This window comes from Ahaetulla prasina, chromosome 4 (genome assembly GCF_028640845.1).
Source record: "Ahaetulla prasina isolate Xishuangbanna chromosome 4, ASM2864084v1, whole genome shotgun sequence".
Lineage (NCBI taxonomy): Eukaryota > Metazoa > Chordata > Lepidosauria > Squamata > Colubridae > Ahaetulla > Ahaetulla prasina.
In genome coordinates this window covers 16,031,559-16,050,962 of record NC_080542.1, presented here as the reverse complement: position 1 = coordinate 16,050,962, position 19,404 = coordinate 16,031,559, and the positions used below count along the sequence as shown (strand labels likewise).

General features: G+C 44.7%; 1 protein-coding gene across 5 annotated transcripts in view; it reads left to right on the top strand.

Annotated features, from left to right (window-relative positions):
* The first annotated feature begins 1,368 nt into the window (after positions 1–1,368).
* The window catches only part of LOC131197141 (receptor-interacting serine/threonine-protein kinase 3-like), a 41,569-nt gene continuing 23,533 nt past the window's right edge, over positions 1,369–19,404 (top strand). For 4 of the 5 annotated variants that reach the window (XR_009154892.1, XR_009154893.1, XM_058180820.1 and 1 more), the window contains exons 1-5: positions 1,369–1,488; positions 5,174–5,379; positions 7,586–7,934; positions 10,164–10,324; positions 10,681–10,730. Coding sequence is in view for 3 of the 5 variants with exons in the window: in XM_058180820.1 (XP_058036803.1) it covers positions 5,234–5,379; positions 7,586–7,934; positions 10,164–10,324; positions 10,681–10,730 (706 nt within the window). In the remaining 2 variants the exon portion in view is untranslated. Of the gene's footprint in view, positions 1,489–3,697; positions 3,826–5,173; positions 5,380–7,585; positions 7,935–10,163; positions 10,325–10,680; positions 10,731–19,404 lie in introns of all 5 variants that reach the window. The other variant, XM_058180821.1, reaches the window with a different exon arrangement.

Here is a 19,404-nt window from a genome sequence, read left to right as displayed (position 1 = left end):
ATATTCCCAGCATTATATTATTGGCTGTCCTCATGTGCTTCTTATAAGAGATGCATGCAGTGGTGGGGTTCACATTATGTTTCTATCAGTTCGCCATGCGCACACATACTTGCTCCATGCTTGCAGTCTGGAAGACACAAGCAATGACTTAAGCAACTATCAGCTCTGGCAGCAAACTTGCGAGCGTCTGCCAAGTGTCTCTGTTATCTCTCTTGATGCCGATGAATCAGCCAGGAAATCAGGAACAAACAGGACTTCAGCTCTAATTCTTTCCCTCTAAGCAGTTGATTTGCTCACCATGAAGTGGTATAGCAGCCCTTGCTGCTTTTATATCCTGTGGGGTGTGGCTCCATGACTTAGCACTTCCTAGGCCTGCCCCACCCCTGCTTCTGTTGTTCCCACCTCTCCTGCCTATGAAACCTAGGGTCCAGCCAGGCCTGATTGCCATCAGCTGGATCTGGAGGCATGGCCTGGGGAGGAGAAAGAGTCAGGGGACGGAGGCCTCATTATCTCCTCCACCTGGCCTGCCTCTGACTCCTGGAGCTGAACCAGGGAAGCCAGTGCTCCAGAGGTAAGTCCTGATGGATCTTCCCCCTCACTTTCTGAGTCACTTTCTGGCAGGGGGCCCGGCTCGGGGGGCGCAGACACAACAGCACGTGCCCAGTTCATGCACATACCTGCCTTCTGTGCATACACCCGGCCTTCCGTGCATGCACTTTGCTCATGCATATGCCTGACCTCAAAGACATGTCTAAATAGGATAACATACAGCCGCGGAGGCTGGACAGACCCACCTGTGATTTCTGCCACCGGTTCAGGTGAACCGGTTTGAGCCAGCTGAATACCACCTCTGGATGCATGGTATGGCTTTTCAGTCCTTCCCCCCCCCTTAAATAGCTCTATCTGGAAACTGAACAAGGAGAAATTTAATCTGGAAATAAGGAGAAATTTTCTGACAGTGAGAGCAATCAACCGGTGGAACAACTTGCCTTCAGAAGCTTCATCAGAAGCTTTCAAGAAGAGACTGGACTGCCATCTGTCAAAAATGGTGTAGGGTCTGCTTGGGTGGACTAGATGACCTACAAGGTCCCTTCCAACTCAGTTAATCTGTCTCTGTATCTCTAAGCCATAGTTTATACCTGATACAAGCTTTTGCTTATAAACATTAGGAAGCCTCCAAACTCATTCATCATGCCAAGGTTGAAATCCTCTGCCCTACTGTCATCATCAATGGTGAGACGAGTTCTATTCGGGACTTTTGAAAGGGATGCACTCTATGGTTCTGTGGAGGTCTGGGAAAGGAAGAACCTCAGAAGACACAAAGAGGTTGTGAAAGAGAAAGCATGTGCGTAGGGAGGGGGGAGGAGGGAAGCCTTGAGAAGGAAGACTTTCTTGACAGGAAGAGAAGAGGAATTAAACCAGAGATGTCGGTGAAGGCCTGAAGTTAGACCTCTCCAGCCAGAAAGAAGTCAACAAGGACAGAGAAAGGTACCCAGTCTTAGGGAGTGTTTTGGGTGGGCAGTCCAAAAAGGGAAGCAAACTTTCTCCATGCATTGTGCCTCTCATCCCAGATCCACTCAGGTATTCACTGGAGGCAAAGGTCCATTCTGTCTATGGTGTTGAATAGTGTCAAAATGGGTGACTTTAGGCCCACCTTAGGTGGTCTAGTGGTTACATTCAGTGCCACGGGGTTCAAGTCATTCTTTCAAGTTTCCCCAAAGTGGGAGGAAGTCAGCTGGGGGGATCTCCTGCCCTTTCACTCCTACCCTCACCCAACCCCCTATTTCATTTCACTGGCCCATTGGGCCAGAAGGAAGTAGAGGAGGACAAGTGGGTGGAGTCTAAAAGGTGCAGTGAACATGCCATGATTTGATCCAAAAAACCTAGAAAGGAGTTCCTGCTGGAGAGGAAAGCTACTTGTCTTGGATCATCAAAACCGTCAGCAGGAGGGACTGAGGCAGTGAGGGGTAACACGCTAATATATCTGAACCCCCAAAGGTGGTTTTTCCAAAATGTTTGTTGCCTGCAAACCCTGCTTTAGTTCTATCAATTTTGCCCTGGTGAGGTGCTTTTCTGAAAAGTTCTCAAGATCTTTCAGAAGATGGACGACTTAATTCAGAACAGAACAGAACAGAACAGAACAGAATAGAATTTTTTATTGGCCAAGTGTGATTGGACAAACAAGGTATTTGTCTTTGGTGCATAGGCTCTCAGTGTATATAAAAGAAAAGATACGTTCATCAAGAATCATAAGGTACAACACTTAATGATAGTCCTAGAGTACAAATAAGCAATCAGGAAACAATCAATATCTATATAAATCATAAGGATACAAGCAAAAAAATTACAGTCATACAGTCATAAGTGGAAGGAGATGGGTGATGGGAACTATGAGAAGATTAATAGTAGCACAGACTTAGTAAATAGTTTGACAGTGCTGAGGGAATTATTTGTTTAGCAGAGTGATGGCATTCAGGAAAAAACTGTTCTTGTGTCTAGTTGTTCTGTTGTGCAGTGCTCTGTAGTGTCATTTTGAGAGTAGGAGATGAAACAGTTTATGTCCAGAAAATATTTTCACAGGCCTCTTTTTGACTCGTGCAGGATACAGGTCCTCAATGTAAGGCAGGTTGGTAGCAAGAGTTTTTTCTGCAGTTCTAATTGTCCTCTGAAGTCTGTGTCTATCTTGTTGGTTTGCAGAACCAAACCAGACAGTTATAGAGATGAAGATGACAGACTCAATAATTCCTCTGTAGAACTGTATCAGCAGCTCCTTGGGCAGTTTGAGCTTCCTGAGTTGGCGCAGAAAGAACATTCTTTGTTGTGCATTTGTGATGACGTTTTTGATGTTAGCTTTCCATTTTAGATCTTGCGATATGGTAGAACCTAGAAATTGGAAGGTCTCTACTGTTGATACTGTGTTGTCTAGTAGTGTAAGACGTGGAAGTATGGAAGGGTTTCTCCTAAAGTGCACTACCATTTCTATGGTTTTGAGTGTGTTCAGTTCCAGATGTTCCAGTAGATGTTCATCTCTTACTTTGGGTGCCTACATTAATCCTAGTAATATTTGTAGTAGAGACAAAGGAACTTGGCTTCTTTATAGACTTGGGCATGTTTAACATAAGAAACTTCCAACTCCAGAATCACGTTTCCCATGTTTCTGGCTAACCCAAAGAACTCCGAAAGGCCCAAATCACCAAACAAACAACTCCTTTCTCATTATTTCTCACCTCATTATTTCTGACCCATGAGTTGTTTAACTACAGGTCATTGCAAATGTTGTGTCTGCACCCCCCAGAGCCGGGCCTCCTGCCAGAAAGTGACTTGAAAAATGAGGGGGAAAGGCCGTCAGGACTTACCTTGGGAGCACCGGCTTCCCTGGCTCAGCTCCAGGAGCCAGAAGCAGGCCAGATGGAAGAGATAACGAGGCCTCTATCCCCTGACTCTTCCCCCCCAGGCCACGCCTCCAGACCTAGCTGATGGCAATCAGGCCTGGCTGGACCCTAGGTTTCGTAGGCAGGAGAGGAGGGAACAACAGAAGCAGGGTTGGGGCAGGCCTAGGAAATGCTGAGTCATGGAGCCACACCCCACAGGATATAAAGGCAGAAAGAGCTGCTGTGCCTCTTCGTAGCAGGCAAATTAACTGCTTAACTAAGAGCTGAAGTACTGTTTTGTTCCTGGGTGACTCATCGGCGTCGAGGGAGATAACAGAGACACTTGGCAGACGCTCGCTATTTTGCTGCCAGAGCTGATAGTACCGGCCAATTAAGCCATCGCTTGGACGGAGGCGAAGGGGGACAGAACAGCAAAGTTCAGGAACATCTTCAGGTAGAGACAACACTTGTACAATTGTGTGTGTGTGTGTGTGTGTGTGTGTGTGTGTGTGTGTGTGTATTTAAGGCTGAATTCTCATGAGGCAACCCTAAAAATCTAAAGAGGACTAGAGAAAGTGACATCTGAGGTGCTTTCTCAAATTCCATTCCTGTTTGGGTGCAGATTTCCTGACCATAATGATGGGCTGCATACTAAAATAAAGCCAAGTCAAGATACACACTTGAAAGTAAATCAGGAAGACTGTAATTGTGGAGTCTGTCTGGCAAGAACCAAGAATGATTATCTACAGGAAATAGGCATGTGTAAATCTTGTAACAATTCTTGGTAGTTAGAACCGATAAAAGTAACAAGAGTTAGACAACTTGCAGGCCTCATCAAAAATTAGAAATACAAATGGCCTGCAGCCAATAAAATGTGTATTAGATAACTCCTGGGGCATTCATTAGCCAAGGCTGAGGAATAGGGACAGCTAGAGACCAACAGAACAAACTGTAGAATTATTACTAAAATGTTTATTATGATACTTCTTATTCTCTCACTTTGTCCTGCCTTCTCTTTTAGTGAAAATGTATAAAGCTTTCTTAATCCTTGGTTCTTGGTTCTTGGCATTTTGGCCAGGAGTGCTTTTTCTTGGAGTATTCCAATAAAAAGCAATCGGAAAACCTGCACCTCGTGCGTAACGTCCATCATGGGCTTCGGCACCAGGCTCAGACCCGAATTGGGGACAACAATTACTCTGGCTGAGGTTATCTGACCATTACCCTGGCTGAGGTTCTTCCGCCTCTTCTTCATTACTCTTGCCATTTCTAGTTCACAATAAAAGTTGCCTGCTCCAAACTTGTGTTCCTTAGCATTAAAACAGGCCTGCTCCAATCTAGATGCACTGAAACTACAACTCCCATAATCCCTCAGTCAGCAGTGTGACTAGGAATTCTGAGAGTTCCAATCCCAGCACTTTTGAACAACATTAGGCTGGGAACTGGCCACAACCATCATGTCCTCCTTGCTCTCCTGAGTTTTGCACCTAGATCAGAGGTGATCAACTGGGAACATCTGGGCTTGGTGTAGGCCCCAATAGCCTCAGGTTTGATTCCCCAGATCCCTTCTGACATGAATTTGCAGAAGGAAGAGAACATATGGGGAGAAATCACAGCTTTTCCTTTACTTTGATTTTTACTGAATGTAATGATGCATTCAATTAAACCTGAAGTCATATTTGCCCTCGCCCTGACAACATTCTTCTCCTGGCCCGGTTGAACTGTGGTCCCCAGCAAAGCACTTCAAAACCAACCATGGTGTTACTTAGAAGCTACATATTTATTTTCCTGTCTTTTGAAAACAGCCATTAATATGCCGGACTACTGAGGCACAACCATTGGTGGCAGATGAAGATTTGGGAAGAATGGCTGTTCCCAATGAGTTCTATGAGCAGATCAGTGAGGAGCACCTGAAGAACTTCTCCTTCATTGGCCAAGGATCTTTTGGGGACATTTTCCGAGCTCGGCACCAGAAGTGGGGAACCGATGTTGCAGTCAAGTTTCTGAACCGGTAACAGTGGTTGTTTGAAAGTTGTTTGAGTGCAAAGATAGAAAGTTAGATCTTTTCTTTCTCTTGTCTGACAAAAATGTATAATCTGTAGCTCCCACAATTATGTGTGAACTTTGGATATAGATATGGATATGGATATGGATATGGATATGGCCCTAGAAATCTTCAAACATTGTTCACACACTATAAGTTTGAATGGGAAAGAGGGGGAAATGATTAAATATAGGATATGAGAATAATTTGATAACAGAATAGAATAGAATTTTTTTTTATTGGCCAAGTGTGATTGGACACACAAGGAATTTGTCTTGGTGCATATGCTGGCTGTAGATGTTTGGTTTGGCTAAGTCTAAAGAAAAGAAGACTTACGGGTGTCATGATAGCAGTATTCCAGTATTTGAAGGGCTGCCACAAAGAAGAGAGGGTAAATTTATTTTCCAAAGCACCAGAGGGAAGGACAGGAAACAATGGATGGAAACTAATCTAAGAGAAGAGCAATCTGAAATTAAGGAGAAACTTCTTCACAGGGAGGACAATTAACCAATGGAATAGCTTGCGTCCAGAAATCATGGGTGCTCCATCACCGGATATTTTTAAGAAGATTCTAGACAGTCACTCATCTGAAATACAAGTTATGCTGCTTGAGCAGGAGGCTGGACTAGAAGATCTTCAAGGTCCCCTTCAGCTCATTCATTCTAAAGATTAGTTTAGTACAGTAGATTAGATGACTTGGAATGACTAGATGATTTACAGTGGATCAGATGATTTAGAACAGTAGATTAGATTAGATGACTTCGATGCCTTCTCCAAGAAACACTCAAAGAGGACAGTTGTCCCAGTAATAGATATAAATCTATTCTATCTGTTCTAAATGGATAGAACTCTATCAGGGTTCTATCAGCAATCAGAATCCCAAGTTTTCCAATTTGGCATCTTGATTATTACTTCTTTATGAACCCCATCTCATGTAAAGGAACATAGCCACAATAAATGAGTTAAGGGGACAAGGAAGGACTTTTATAGGAGGCCTTACAGAAAAGATGTAAGGCCTGGGAATGAAGGGAATGTGAGAAAAAACAAACAAACTCAAAATAACCCCATCTTGATTTTGATTAGTAGTAAAATGGGATAGAGAAAAACTTGGGGATATTTCAAGGTTCTGTTATATTACTGAATTACAACAATCGTTGGTCACTATACTACAAAAAAGATGTTAAAGGCTTTGGAAAAAATTCAGAGAAGAATAGAAGAATAGAATTTTATTGGCCAAGTATGATTGGACACACAAGGAATTTGTCTTTGGTGCATATGCTCTCGGTGTACATAAAAGAAAAGATACGTTCATCAAGGTACAACATTTACAACACAATTGATGATCAATATATCAATATAAATCATAAGGATTGCCAGCAACAAGTTATAGTCATACAGTCATAAGTGGAAAGAGATTGGTGATGGGAACTATGAAACGATTAATAGTAGTGCAGATTCAGTAAATAGTCTGACAGTGTTGAGGGAATTATTTGTTTAGCAGAGTGATGGCCTTTGGGAAAAAACTAAAAGAGCAACTAAGATGACCAAAGGCCTGGAGACTAAAACATATGAAGAACAGCTGTAGGATTTGGGTTTGGTTGGTCTAAGAAAAGAAGAATCGGGGTGACATGATAGCAGTAGTCCAGTATTTCAGGGGCTGCCACAAAGAAGAGGGGGGTCAAAATATCCTCCTAAGCACCAGAGGGCAGGACAAGAAACAATGGTTGGAAACTAATCAAAGTGAGAAGCAACCTGGAATTAAGGAGAAACTTCCTAACAGTATGGCCAAATAATCAGAGGAAAAACTTGCCTTCAGAAATTGTGAGCGTCCATCACTGAATGTTTTTCAGTAGAATCTAGACAGTCAGTTATCTGAAATGGTATAGGTTCTCCTGCTTGAGCAGGTGGCTGGACTAGAAGACCTCCAAGGTCCCTTCCAGCTCATTCTATTCTATATTCTAAATAGCATTATTGGAGTCCCTACTGCACCTGCTTCTCGACCCGGCTTACACTGGAGGGCTGATTTCCATCTTGAAAACTTTTCTACAAGTCCTCAATTAATAACTAACTCAGTTAATAACTAACTCAGCTCTGCTATTCCTTAGCATCACCCTGTTTTCATTACACCCACAATAATCCTCCAACAGAGTTGAAATTCCTATACCTCCTGCAGGAATTCTTCCTTCACTCGAGAGGAACTTTTGAATGAAGCTCGAGCCATGGACAAAGCCCGCTTCAACTACATCCTACGACTCTACGGCCTCTTTGTAGGCAAAATGCAGACAGATGCTGCCTTGATGTCAGCCACGGTGCCCAGCTTGGGCTTGGTGATGGAATACATGGAGAATGGCAACTTGTCCAACTTAATCTGTCAGGTCCCCTCCATGCCTTGGGCCCTGCGTTTCCGCATCCTGTACGAGGTAGCCCTGGCTATGAATTTCTTGCATAATCTCACTCCTCCATTGTTACATCTAGATCTCAAGCCTAGCAACATCTTACTTGATGGAGAACTGCATGTCCGGGTGAGTTTTCCCACTTCCATTTGTTATGCTAAAGCTGTTAGCTCCCCCAGAATTGCACATTGACTGAATTTGTATTTGGAATTATTCCAATGCAATTCATTGCCCATTTTAAGAATCTACTACAGGTAGTCCTTGATTTACAAACTGTTGGAAGGGAAATCCACCCAGTTCAGTTCCAAGCTGGGAGAAAGTTGCTGAAAACAAAATGGGGGTTGGCAACTGATTGGAAAGACGGTCCATTTATTGGTGAACAGAAACACCAGGGTTTGTGTTTCTGGGTAGCTGACAAAACTGAGTTTTGAATGGATAAGGTTTTTATACTTTCTCTTTGGGCATTGTATTTGAGTTTCCTGTTCCTGTGCAAGAACATGTCCTTTAATATTCCATTGGCTGTTGTCAGATTCCTATGGGGTCATCAGGGGTGGGATTCAGCCGGTTCAGACCAGTTCGGAAAAACCGGATGATAATTTTTCATCTGGTTCGCCGAACCAGTAGTTGCAAGGACTGGCTGGCTCTGCCCACCCCGCCTCTCCTCTCCCAGGAGTCTCCATGCAGCTCATTTTGGTGCCAGGTAAGTGCAGGGCCTGCACAGAGGCTCTGGGAGGGTGAAAAACGGGCTTCTCGGAAGTTCCGGAAATCTGGAAATGGGCCTGTTTCTGGCTTCCAGAGGCCTCTGAAGCTCAGGGGAGGCTGTTTTCACCCTCCTGGAGGCTCAAGGAAAGCCTCCAGAACCTGGGGAGGGTGAAAAACAGGCCTCCTGGAAGTTCTGGAAGTCCAGAAATGGGTGCATTTCCAGCCTCCAGAGGGTCTCCAGAGGGCCTCCAGAGTCCAGGGGAGGCTGTTTTCACCTCCTGGAGGCTCAAGGAAAGCCTCCAGAACTTGGGGAGGGTGAAAAACAGCCTCCTGGAAGTTCTGGAAGTCCAGAAATGGATGCATTTCCGGCCTCCAGGGGGCCTCCAGAGCCTGGGGGAGGCTGTTTTCACCCTCCTGGAGGCTTGAAAATCTTTGCCTGGGGAAGGCAAAAATGCCCCCCTCCTGTGATGCAGGAGGCCGAATAGGCCACACCCACCATGGCTACACCTACCCAGCAATTGGCCAGAGAACCGGTTGCTAAAATTTTTGAATCCCATTCCTGGGGGTGATGGAGGGGTTATGTAGGAGACATAGCTGGCTCTACAGGCAAAAGAAGAGATGCAAATCCTAGGTGTTTGTCTGAGCTAATTTTGTCAACCTTTTGTTTGTTGCTTATCTTTGTTTCTGTCTTGACCCAGTCTTTCTGAATGGATTTCCAAATCTGCGTTTCTAAAAGCTGGCCTCCTCAGTTTCTGCTTGGGGGCAGGGAGACTGGGGCTGGTTTCTGCCTCCCTTAATATTTTTTAATTTCTCCTTTATGGGAGAATATTTTATCTTGCCTTTTTAATATTTCCCAAAACATTTCATTCTCCTAGAAGCGGGGGTGGGGGGGAGGCTTCCTACAAAACAATTCATTTAGTGACGGTTCAAAGTTACAACAACACTGAAAAGAGTGACTTATGACCGTTCTTCACGCTTACGACCGTTGCAGCATCTGCACGATCATTCAGTAAATATGTACCAGCATCTTCATTTAGTGACTCACTAGTTGATTGAAAATGTGCATCCATAGCTTTTAAATCAGCAGATGGCTTGAGAAAAATAGAAGACTGTTCTAACCTGTGTGATTATGATTTACCATATTTTTCAGAGTATAAGACGCACCAAAGTATAAACCTTAGTTTTTGGGGAGGAAAATAAGAAAAAAGCTGATTGGCAGGTGGATTGGCCACCCAGAATATCCCCAATCAGCTGTTCCCAGAAGTGAATTTTAGCAACAGGTTCCTTGGTTGTAAGTTCTGTGCCTTGCTTTTTTTTTTTTTTTTTGCTTTTTTTTTCTGCCTCTGAAACTTCGTTTCTGCCTCTGAAAGCCTCCAAAACAGAACTTCAGGGAAAAAAAGCCTCTGAAGCTCTGTTTGGGGGCTTCTTTTCTGAAGCTCTGTTTGGGGGCTTCTTTTCTGAAGCTTCTCTGAAACCTCCATTTGAAAAGCTGGGTGGGGCTACATTCGGAATATAAGACGTACCCAGATTTTCACCCTCTTTTTTGGGGAAAAAAGGTACGTCTTATACTCTAAAAAATACGGTAACTTTGTTTGTAACCTGTATGTGTGGCATTTGCTAACTGCTTCTTATGTCCCATCTCCACTTCTGGCTCAGGTATCGGATTTTGGCTTATCCAAGTTCAAGAGAGGAACGACCCAGCAATGTAACCTCAGTTCTGGGGAAGAGGACACCTGTGGTGGGACCCTGGAGTTCATGCCTCCTGAATCCTTTGTCGATTTCAACTACAAGCCAGCCCCCAGCACAGATGTCTACAGGTGAGCTGGGTTGCCCCTAAGGTCCAATAAGAGATGCTAAATCCGTATGTACACCTTGGAGCTAAAGTTGGTTTGGAATTGATATCCCATTTGAAAACAGAAAATCTAGCTGGGGACCCAAGATCCATTCCTGGGTCTCCATTTTATTTGCCTAAAACTGGCTTTCCATCATCTGGAGGTTTTCCATTTTATGATCAGCCCATTTATTCTATTTCCTTCCATCCTTTTGGCTGACTCTAAAGTTCAACAAATAGAGAAAAGAACACCTGGACAAATGGGCGATATGGGCTCAACTGTCATTAATCCTTGGATGGGAGACCACCAGGAAATCTGATCTACTTCCTTTTCCTTTTCAGTTATGGAATCCTGATGTGGTCAGTGTTGAGCAATCAAGAACCTTACCACAGTAAGTCATGCTTTGCTTTGCATTTATGCAATTATTTATACATGTGACATTTATGTAAAATTTCACATGTATAGTAGTAGCATTAGCACTAGCACTAGCACTAGCACTAGCACTAGCACTAGCACTAGCACTAGCACTAGCACTAGCACTAGCACTAGCACTTAGACTTATATAATGCTTCACAATGCTTTACAGTTTTCTCTAAGCGGTTTACAGAGTCAGCATATTGCCCCCAACAATCTGGGTCTTCATTTTACCACACTTCGGAAGGATGGAAGGCTAAGTCAACCTTGAGCCTGGTGAGATTTGAACTGCTGAGCTGCACCTAGCAGTCAACTGAAGTAGCCTGCAGTACTGTACTCTAACCACTGTGCCACCTCAACTCTTTTAATCTTTCGTAGGTAGACCAGATAGGAAAGAGATCAGACAGCTATTCCTGTGTTATTGTAAGGTTACAGTAACCAAATCTTGCAAATCTCCCACTATCTCTTTTATAGCTTGAGAAGTTAGGGAAGATCATTTCTGAATTGCTTTCTCTGTCCCTTATGCAGCTGAGGGCTCTCCCTCCCCTTATCTAATTGTTCCCTTCATAGCATTTTTTTCAATTTCATAGCATTTCTTCAATGACTTTGGGAGAATGACTCCCAAAGTCATTCTCACATGCCATTAAAGCATGATTATAAGAAGTAGTATTCATGTTATTCAATAGGCAGTGCCCTATCAAATCCTGTTCCTGTCAATAGCAGCGTTCCCCAAGACAGCGTTCTTGGACCAACACTCTTCATATTATACATAAATGATCTCTGTGACTATATTATAAATAATTGTGTTCTCTTCGCTGACGAGGTTAAACTATTTAACACTACCAACAATTCAGCTACCCTTCAAAAAGACCTTGACTTTATGTCGGAATGGTAAAAAATGTGGCAACTTCAAATCTCAACCAGCAAATGCTCTGTCTTACACATTGGAAAAAAGAATCTGAACACTAAGTACAAGCTCGATGGACATTACCTTGTAGATGACCTTCACCCCGTTAAAGACCCTGGAGTTTCATATCAAATGATCTAAGTGCCAAAGCTCACTGCAACTACAGCGCAAAAAAGGCTTTAAGAGTTGTAAACTTAATCTTGCGTAGCTTCTTCTCCAGAAACACTACACTACTAACCAGAGCATATAAAACATTTGCTAGACCAATTCTTGAATACAGCTCGCCTGTCTGGAACCCATACCTCATTTTGGACATTAATACAATTGAGCATGTCCAGAAACATTTTACAAGAAGAGTTCTCGACTTCCGCTTGGCGCCACTTTTCTCACTGGGTGCTAATTTATGGTACTCCGCACTGGATATGGTAAAAGTCGGTGAAAACAGCAATGAACAGCTGTTCCCGGCTTCAATTTCCCCCTCTGGTTGAAAGAGAAAGAGCAGGGGGGAGAGTGGTAGATTCCCCTAGGGGCTTTGTTTTTGTTATGCAAAGTCCCGAAAGGTCGAATCCCATTGAATCCTCCTTTAATCTCCAGTATTCAGCGCGCTCCTGCAAAAGCAGGAAAAGAGGAAGGTGTCCACTTCTGCTAACAATTGATTTCTTTTTGTGGATTTCTATAAGCAGACGGAAGAAGCATGAGTGAACAATTATTGGTTTGCAAGTATTTTTGATTTCCTGACTTCCACCTTCTTCTTCTTTAACTGTTTTAAAATGGCGTTTGAGAGCAATTGAAAGTAGAGCAATAAAGGAAAGGGAAAGGAAAGGAGCCTTGCTGCGAAATCGAAACTGAATGGAAATTAAATCTTATTGTGTTGGACTGTGGATTGTTGGATTATATTACGTTGTTTAAGTATTTCATAAGGGGATTTTCAGCAAGAACTTTGCCATGAAGATTCTTTCAGAAGAATGGATTCGTGACTTTATACAGGATTACACAGAAAGAATGTATTTAATCATTCAAAAATACGAACTGATAAAAAATGGGGACGTTTTGGGATGAGAGCTTGGAGGAAATTAACCAGTGTAATCAGGACTTGGAAAATGGAATGGAGGAGATACAAACAAAAGTGGATAAATATGAAGATATGATCGTGAATAAACAAGTTGATGTAAAGAAGTTTCCTTTAAATAGTTTGGATGAAATGCCTGAATTTGTGCTACAGGAGGCTGTCTCCCAAACCGAAAAAACTCACAGGGTTAATGCTTTCCAAGAGTTCTCTTTTTGGACTGATGGAATATACGGCAGTAATTTGTGGATTCTTGGATATAAGGAACTACTAGGAAATATTGTGTCTGACTTTTCAAAAGGAGTAATGAAGGAAAGACAGAGATCAATGCATCAAAAAAAATGGCAAGAGACAAAAGTATTATCCTTGAAACAAGGTTGTTTTGAAATATTAACAGACAAAAATATTAGTGTCCCTGAAAGACAATATTTGAGGAAGATCTGGAAGAAGTGGGTTGATTATATGTTTTATATCTATCATAAAAGACTAGATATTTGGATTTATACTGGATTTTGACGAGGAAGGACTAAAGTTGAATAGATATTGTAATTTTCTGTATTGAAATTTTATAATGTGTTGTACTGAATTTTAAATAGAATATTCTTGAAAGATCTTATGTAAGAAAGACCTGGGGGAAAAATTATATGGTTATAGAAGCTATAAGGGAGATATTCTCTGAATTGGATTGGATTTTTATGCTTTAGCTGGTTTTAAATACTTTAGGATTAAATTGTTTTATTGATTTATATATTTTATTACTGTTAATTGTTAATTTTTTTTTGAAGGATTTTGGTTATGTTAGGAGGAAGTCAGAGCTAGAGCAGGAAAATTGGTATAATAGTTTTGGGGAAAAATTTTCTTAGCATATGTTTGTTTTATTTTTAACTATACCTTGTGCTTTTTCCGGGAAGTCAGGGGGGAGGGGGGAGGGGATTAGTGAAGAGAGGGGGATTGGGGGGAAAGGGGGGAATATTTTTTGTAAAACTTTTTGAATAAAAAAAAAAAAAGAAGAGTTCTCCACTCCTCTGATTACAACAAAATACCTTATGCCACCAGACTTGAAATCCTGGGTTTAGAAAATTTAGAACTACACCGCCTTCGACATGACCTGAGTTTAACTCATAGAATCATCTGTTACAATGTTCTTCCTGTTGAAGACTACTTCTTCAGCTTCAATCACAACAATACACGAGCACACAATAGATTTAAGCTTAATGTGAACCGCTCCAATCTTGATTGCAGAAAATATGACTTCAGTAACAGAGTTGTTAATGCCTGGAATGCACTACCAGACTCTGTGGTCTCTTCCCAAAATCCCCAAAGCTTTAACCAAAAACTATCTACTATTGACCTCACCCCATTCCTAAGAGGTCTGTAAGGGGCGTGCATAAGAGCACCAATGTGCCTACTGTTCCTGTCCTAATATTCCCTTTGATTGTATCCAATTTCATATAGTTATTACATACTTACGATTATATTTATGCTTATATGTTGTATAGTTATTTCATGCTTATGCCTATATATACTGTTGTGACAAATAAAAAAAATAAAAAAAATTGTCCAACAATGACAAGGAAATAGGTAGACACTCTGGCTGGGTCAAACAGCATTACTTAGGATTGAGATCCACAAAATATAGCATCTCACCTATGGCAACAAAGCCCTTTTAAAAATTACCAACCATTACAATAACAATTACTAACATTCAACATATTTGAATGCTTAATGTGACATAAGGGGAAAGCTATTGGACTTGGGAAGCAACTAAGTTTTCTTTAATTAAGTTCAAATTTTAAAAAATGGGTTTTCAATAGAGTAGAGTAAAGAAGAGCAGAGCAGAGCAGAGCAGAGCAGAGTAGTAGAGTAGAGTAGAGTAGAGTAGAGTAGAGTAGAGTAGAATAGAATAGAATAGAATAGAATAGAATAGAATAGAATAGAATAGAATAGAATAGAATAGAATTCTTTATTGACCAAATAGGATTGGAAACACAAGGAATCCTGTGCTCTCAGTATACAAATAAACAACAAAGTATGTAGCAATGGTGGGTTTCTACCGGTTTGCCCCAGTTTGGGCGAATTGGTAGTGGCAGCCGTGGGAGGCTCTATACACCCGCCCAGATGTCATCACAGACGCTCTGCACATGTGCGTACTCACAGTTCCAAATTGGTAGTGGAGGTAAGTAGAACCTGTTACTGATATTTCTATTTATTTATTTATTTGTCAAACACAACAGTATATATAAGTGTAAGCATGAAATAACCATACAAATTGGATACGATCAAAGGGAACATTAGGACAGGAACGGTAGGCACGTTGGTGCTCTTATGCATGCCCCTTACAGACCTCTTAGGAATGGGGTGAGGTCAACAGTAGATAGTCTTTGGTTAAAGTTTTGGGGATTTTGGGAAGAGACCACAGAGTCAGGTAGTGTGTTCCAAGCATTAACAACTTCTGTTACAGAAGTCATATTTTCTGCAATCAAGACTGAAGCGGTTAACATTAAGTTTAAATCTATTGGTTGCTCTTGTATTGTTGTGATTGAAGCTGAAGTAGTCTTCAACAGGAAGGACACTGCCATAGATGATTCTATGAGTTAAACATAGGTCCTGTCGAAGGCGGCGGAATTCTAAGTTTTCTAAACCCAGGATTTCAAGTTTGGTGGCATAAGTATTTGTTGTATTCAGAGGAGTGGAGAACTCTTCTTGTAAAATATTTCTGGACACGTTCAATTGTATTGATGTCTAAAATGTGGTATGGGTTCCAAACAGGCGAGCTGTATTCTAGAATTGGTCTAGCAAATGTTTTATAAGCTCTGGTAAGTAGTGTAGTGTTTCTGGAGAAGAAGCTACGTAACATTAGGTTTACAACTCTTAGAGCCTTTTTTGCGATGTAGTTGCAGTGGGCTTTGGCACTTAGATTTTATTTATTTATTATTTATTATTTAAATTTTTATACCGCCCTTCTCCCGAAGGACTCAGGGCGGTTTACAGCCAGATAAAATAAACATTCCTATTACAAAATAAATACTATTAAAATACCACTAAAAAACTTATTCAATTTGGCATAATTAAAATTTAGCAAATAATAAAACCCATTAAAACCCATCGATAAAACCCAATTAAAACCCATAAAAGCTAACCCAGTCCAGCGCAAATAAATAAGTGAGTTTTGAGCTCATGCGAAAGGTTCGGAGGTCCGGAAGTTGACGAAGTCCTGGGGAGTTCGTTCCAGAGGCGGAGCCCCCACAGTGAAGGCCCTTCCCCTGGGTGTCGCCAGACGACACTGTCGCGCCGACGGCACCCTGAGGAGTCCCTCTCTGTGTGGGCGCACAGGTCGGTGAGAGGTATTCGGTAGCAGCAGGCGGTCCCGTAAGTAACCCGGCCCTATGCCATGGAGCGCTTTAAAGACGTTCACCAATACCTTGAAGCGCACCGGAAGGCCACAGGTAGCCAGTGCAGCCTGCGAGGATAGGTGTCACTCGGGAGCCACGAGGGCTCCTCTATCACCAGCAGCTGCATTCTGGACCAACTGCAGCCTCCGGATGCCCTTCAAGGGAGCCCCATGTAGAGAGCATTGCAGTAGTCCAGACGAGACGTCACAAGGGCGTGAGTGACTGTGCACAAGGCATCCCGGTCTAGAAAGGGGCGCAACTGGCGCACCAGGCGAACCTGGTGGAAAGCTCTCCTGGAGACGGCCGTCAAATGATCTTCAAAAGACAGCCGTGCATCCAGGAGAACGCCCAAATTGCGCACCCTCTCCATCGGGGCCAATGACTCGCTCCCGACAGTCAGCCGCGGACTCAGCTGGCTGTACCGGGATGCCGGCATCCACCGCCACTCCCTCTTGGTCGGATTGAGGTTGAGCCTGTTTCTCCCCATCCAGACCAGACGGCTTCTAAACACCGGGACAGCACTGATAGCTTCATTGGGGTGGCCCGGTGTGGAAAAGTACAGCTGGGTGTCATCAGCGTACAGCTGGTACCTCACACCGAAGCCACTGATGATCTCACCCAGCGGCTTCATATAGATGTTGAACAGAAGGGGCGAGAGAATCGACCCCTGCGGCACCCCACAAGTGAGGTGCCGCGGGGTCGACCTCTGCCCCCCCGTCAACACCGTCTGCGGCCGGTCGGGGAGATAGGAGGAGGACCACCGATAAACGGTGCCTCCCACTCCCAATCCCTCCAACCGGCGCAGCAGGATACCATGGTCGATGGTATCGAAAGCCGCTGAGAGGTCTAATAGGACCAGGGCAGAGGAATAACCCCTATCCCTGGCCCTCCAGAGATCATCCACCAACGCGACCAAAGCCGTCTCAGTGCTGTAACCGGGTCGGAAGCCGGACTGGAACGGGTCCAGATAGACAGTTTCCTCCAGGTGCAGGGGAAACTGATATGCCACCATACTCTCTACAACCTTCGCGCGGCGGGTTGGAGACCGGACGATAATTACCCAAAACAGCCGGGTCCAGGGAAGGCTTCTTGAGGAGGGGCCTCACCACCGCCTCTTTCAAGGCGGCCGGAAAGACTCCCTCCAACAAGGAAGCACTCGTAAGCCCCTGGAGCCAGCCTCGTGTCACCTCCTGAGTGGCCAGCACCAGCCAGGAGGGGCACGGGTCCAGTAAACACGTGGTGGCATTCAATCTACCCAGCAACCTGTCCATGTCCTCGGGAGTCACAGGGTCAAACTCATCCCAAACAACATCACCAAGACCGCCCTCAGATACCCCGTCTGAATCGCCACAATTTTGGTCCAGACCGTCCCTAAGCTGAACGATTTTATCGTATAGATAACCGTTAAACTCCTCAGCACGTCCCCGCAACGGGTCATCCCGCTCCCCCTGGTGAAGGAGGGAGCGGGTCACCCGGAACAGGGCAGCTGGGCGGTTATCTGCCGACGCAATGAGGGAGGAGGCGTAGGAACGCCTCGCTTCCCTCAGTGCCACTAGGTAGGTCCTAGTATAGGATCTAACTAGTGTCCGATCAGCCTCTGAACGGCTGGACCTCCAGGAACTCTCTAGGCGTCTTCTCCGGCGTTTCATCCCCCTCAGCTCCTCGGAGAACCAAGGAGCCGGTTGGGATCTGCGCCGGGTCAGAGGCCGCAAAGGCACGACACGGTCTAAGGCCCCGGCCGCAGCCCGTTCCCAGGCTGCAGCTAGTTCCTCTGCCGTGCCGTGAGCCAGACCCTCAGGAAGTGGCCCAAGCTCCGTCCGAAACCTCTCTGGGTCCATCAGGCGCCTGGGACGGTACCATCGTAATGGTTCCGTCTCCTGCAGTGTTGGGTAGCGGTCAGAAAGTCCAGGCGAAGGAGAGTGATCTGACCATGACAAAGGTTCAATGACTATTTCCTTTAAGTCCAGATCTCTCAACCACTGACCAGAGACAAAAATCAGGTCCAGTGTGCCTCCCCCGATGTGAGTGGGGCCATCCACTACTTGAGTCAGGTCCAAGGCCGTCATGGAGGCCAAGAACTCCCGAGCTACCGTCGATGGCGGGCCGGCAGATGGCAAGTTAAAGTCCCCCATGACTAACAGTCTGGGGGTCTCCACTGCCACCCCGGCAAGCACCTCCAGGAGCTCGGGCAGGGCAGCTGTCACGCAGCAAGGAGCCAGGTACGCGACCAGCAAGCCCATCTGACATCTATGACCCCACCTCACAAGAGGATTCACACCGGCGATCTGAGGTACAGTGGTCTCCCTCGGCTCTAGACTCTCTTTAATAGCAACCGCCACCCTCCACCCCTACCCTGGGCCTCGGCTGATGGAATGCACGGAAACCCGGTGGGCACATCTCGACCAGGGCACACCCCCTTCAGTGCCCAACCAGGTCTCCGTAACGCCTATAATATCCGCGGCACCCCCCTGAATCAGATCATGTATTAGGGGGGCCTTATTGGCCACGGACCGTGCGTTGCATAACATCAGACGCAGGCCCAGGCTCTGAGGGTCTTGACCATCCGGGGAACGGGAAAAGTCAGGGGGATCGGGGCGCGCGATCGCCTGTAATCATCGAGCGTGACCCCTATGTTGATCGATCCCCCTTCCGCCATATCTGCCCCTCCCACTTACCGTGCAAATAGACTCACCCTCATACAAAGGAACACACTCCCCCCCCATAACCTCCGAACCCATTTGATAGTCGCCACGAGCATGCGCTGGAACTGGTTTCCCACCCGACGGGCTACCCCCCTCACCCACCCTAACCCTCCCACCCCCACCCAACACTACCTCCCCTCCAACCCAGACCCGTCAGTTCCTACCCCCTTAAAATTCCCATTAAAATTCCTTTAAAACCCTATTAAAATAATTAATTAAAATCCCTGAGTCTCCTATTTTGGCATGCCATCTCTCGGGGTTCCAAAACCCGTCCTCAAGATGGACCCTCGATAATGTGGAGGCCAGACCCGAGAGAGGGAATCTCGCAGGGCAAGAAGGTCAGCCGCTGTAAATGTCCGCATGATAAAGTCCGGCAAGCGGACCCATCCTGGACCTGTCAAGATGGAAGTTGGCACCAGGAGTTCCGAGTAGAAGACAAGACGGGATATAGGTCTTGGGCGGTAGATGAACAAACCGCCATGATTAAGTCAGAGCTCCAACCCCTCTTCTCCAGTCCCGAGGGGTGGTCTGTGGGCACAAAGGGGGGGGGGGAGAGGATATAGTCCTACAATAGTCAAGCTAGG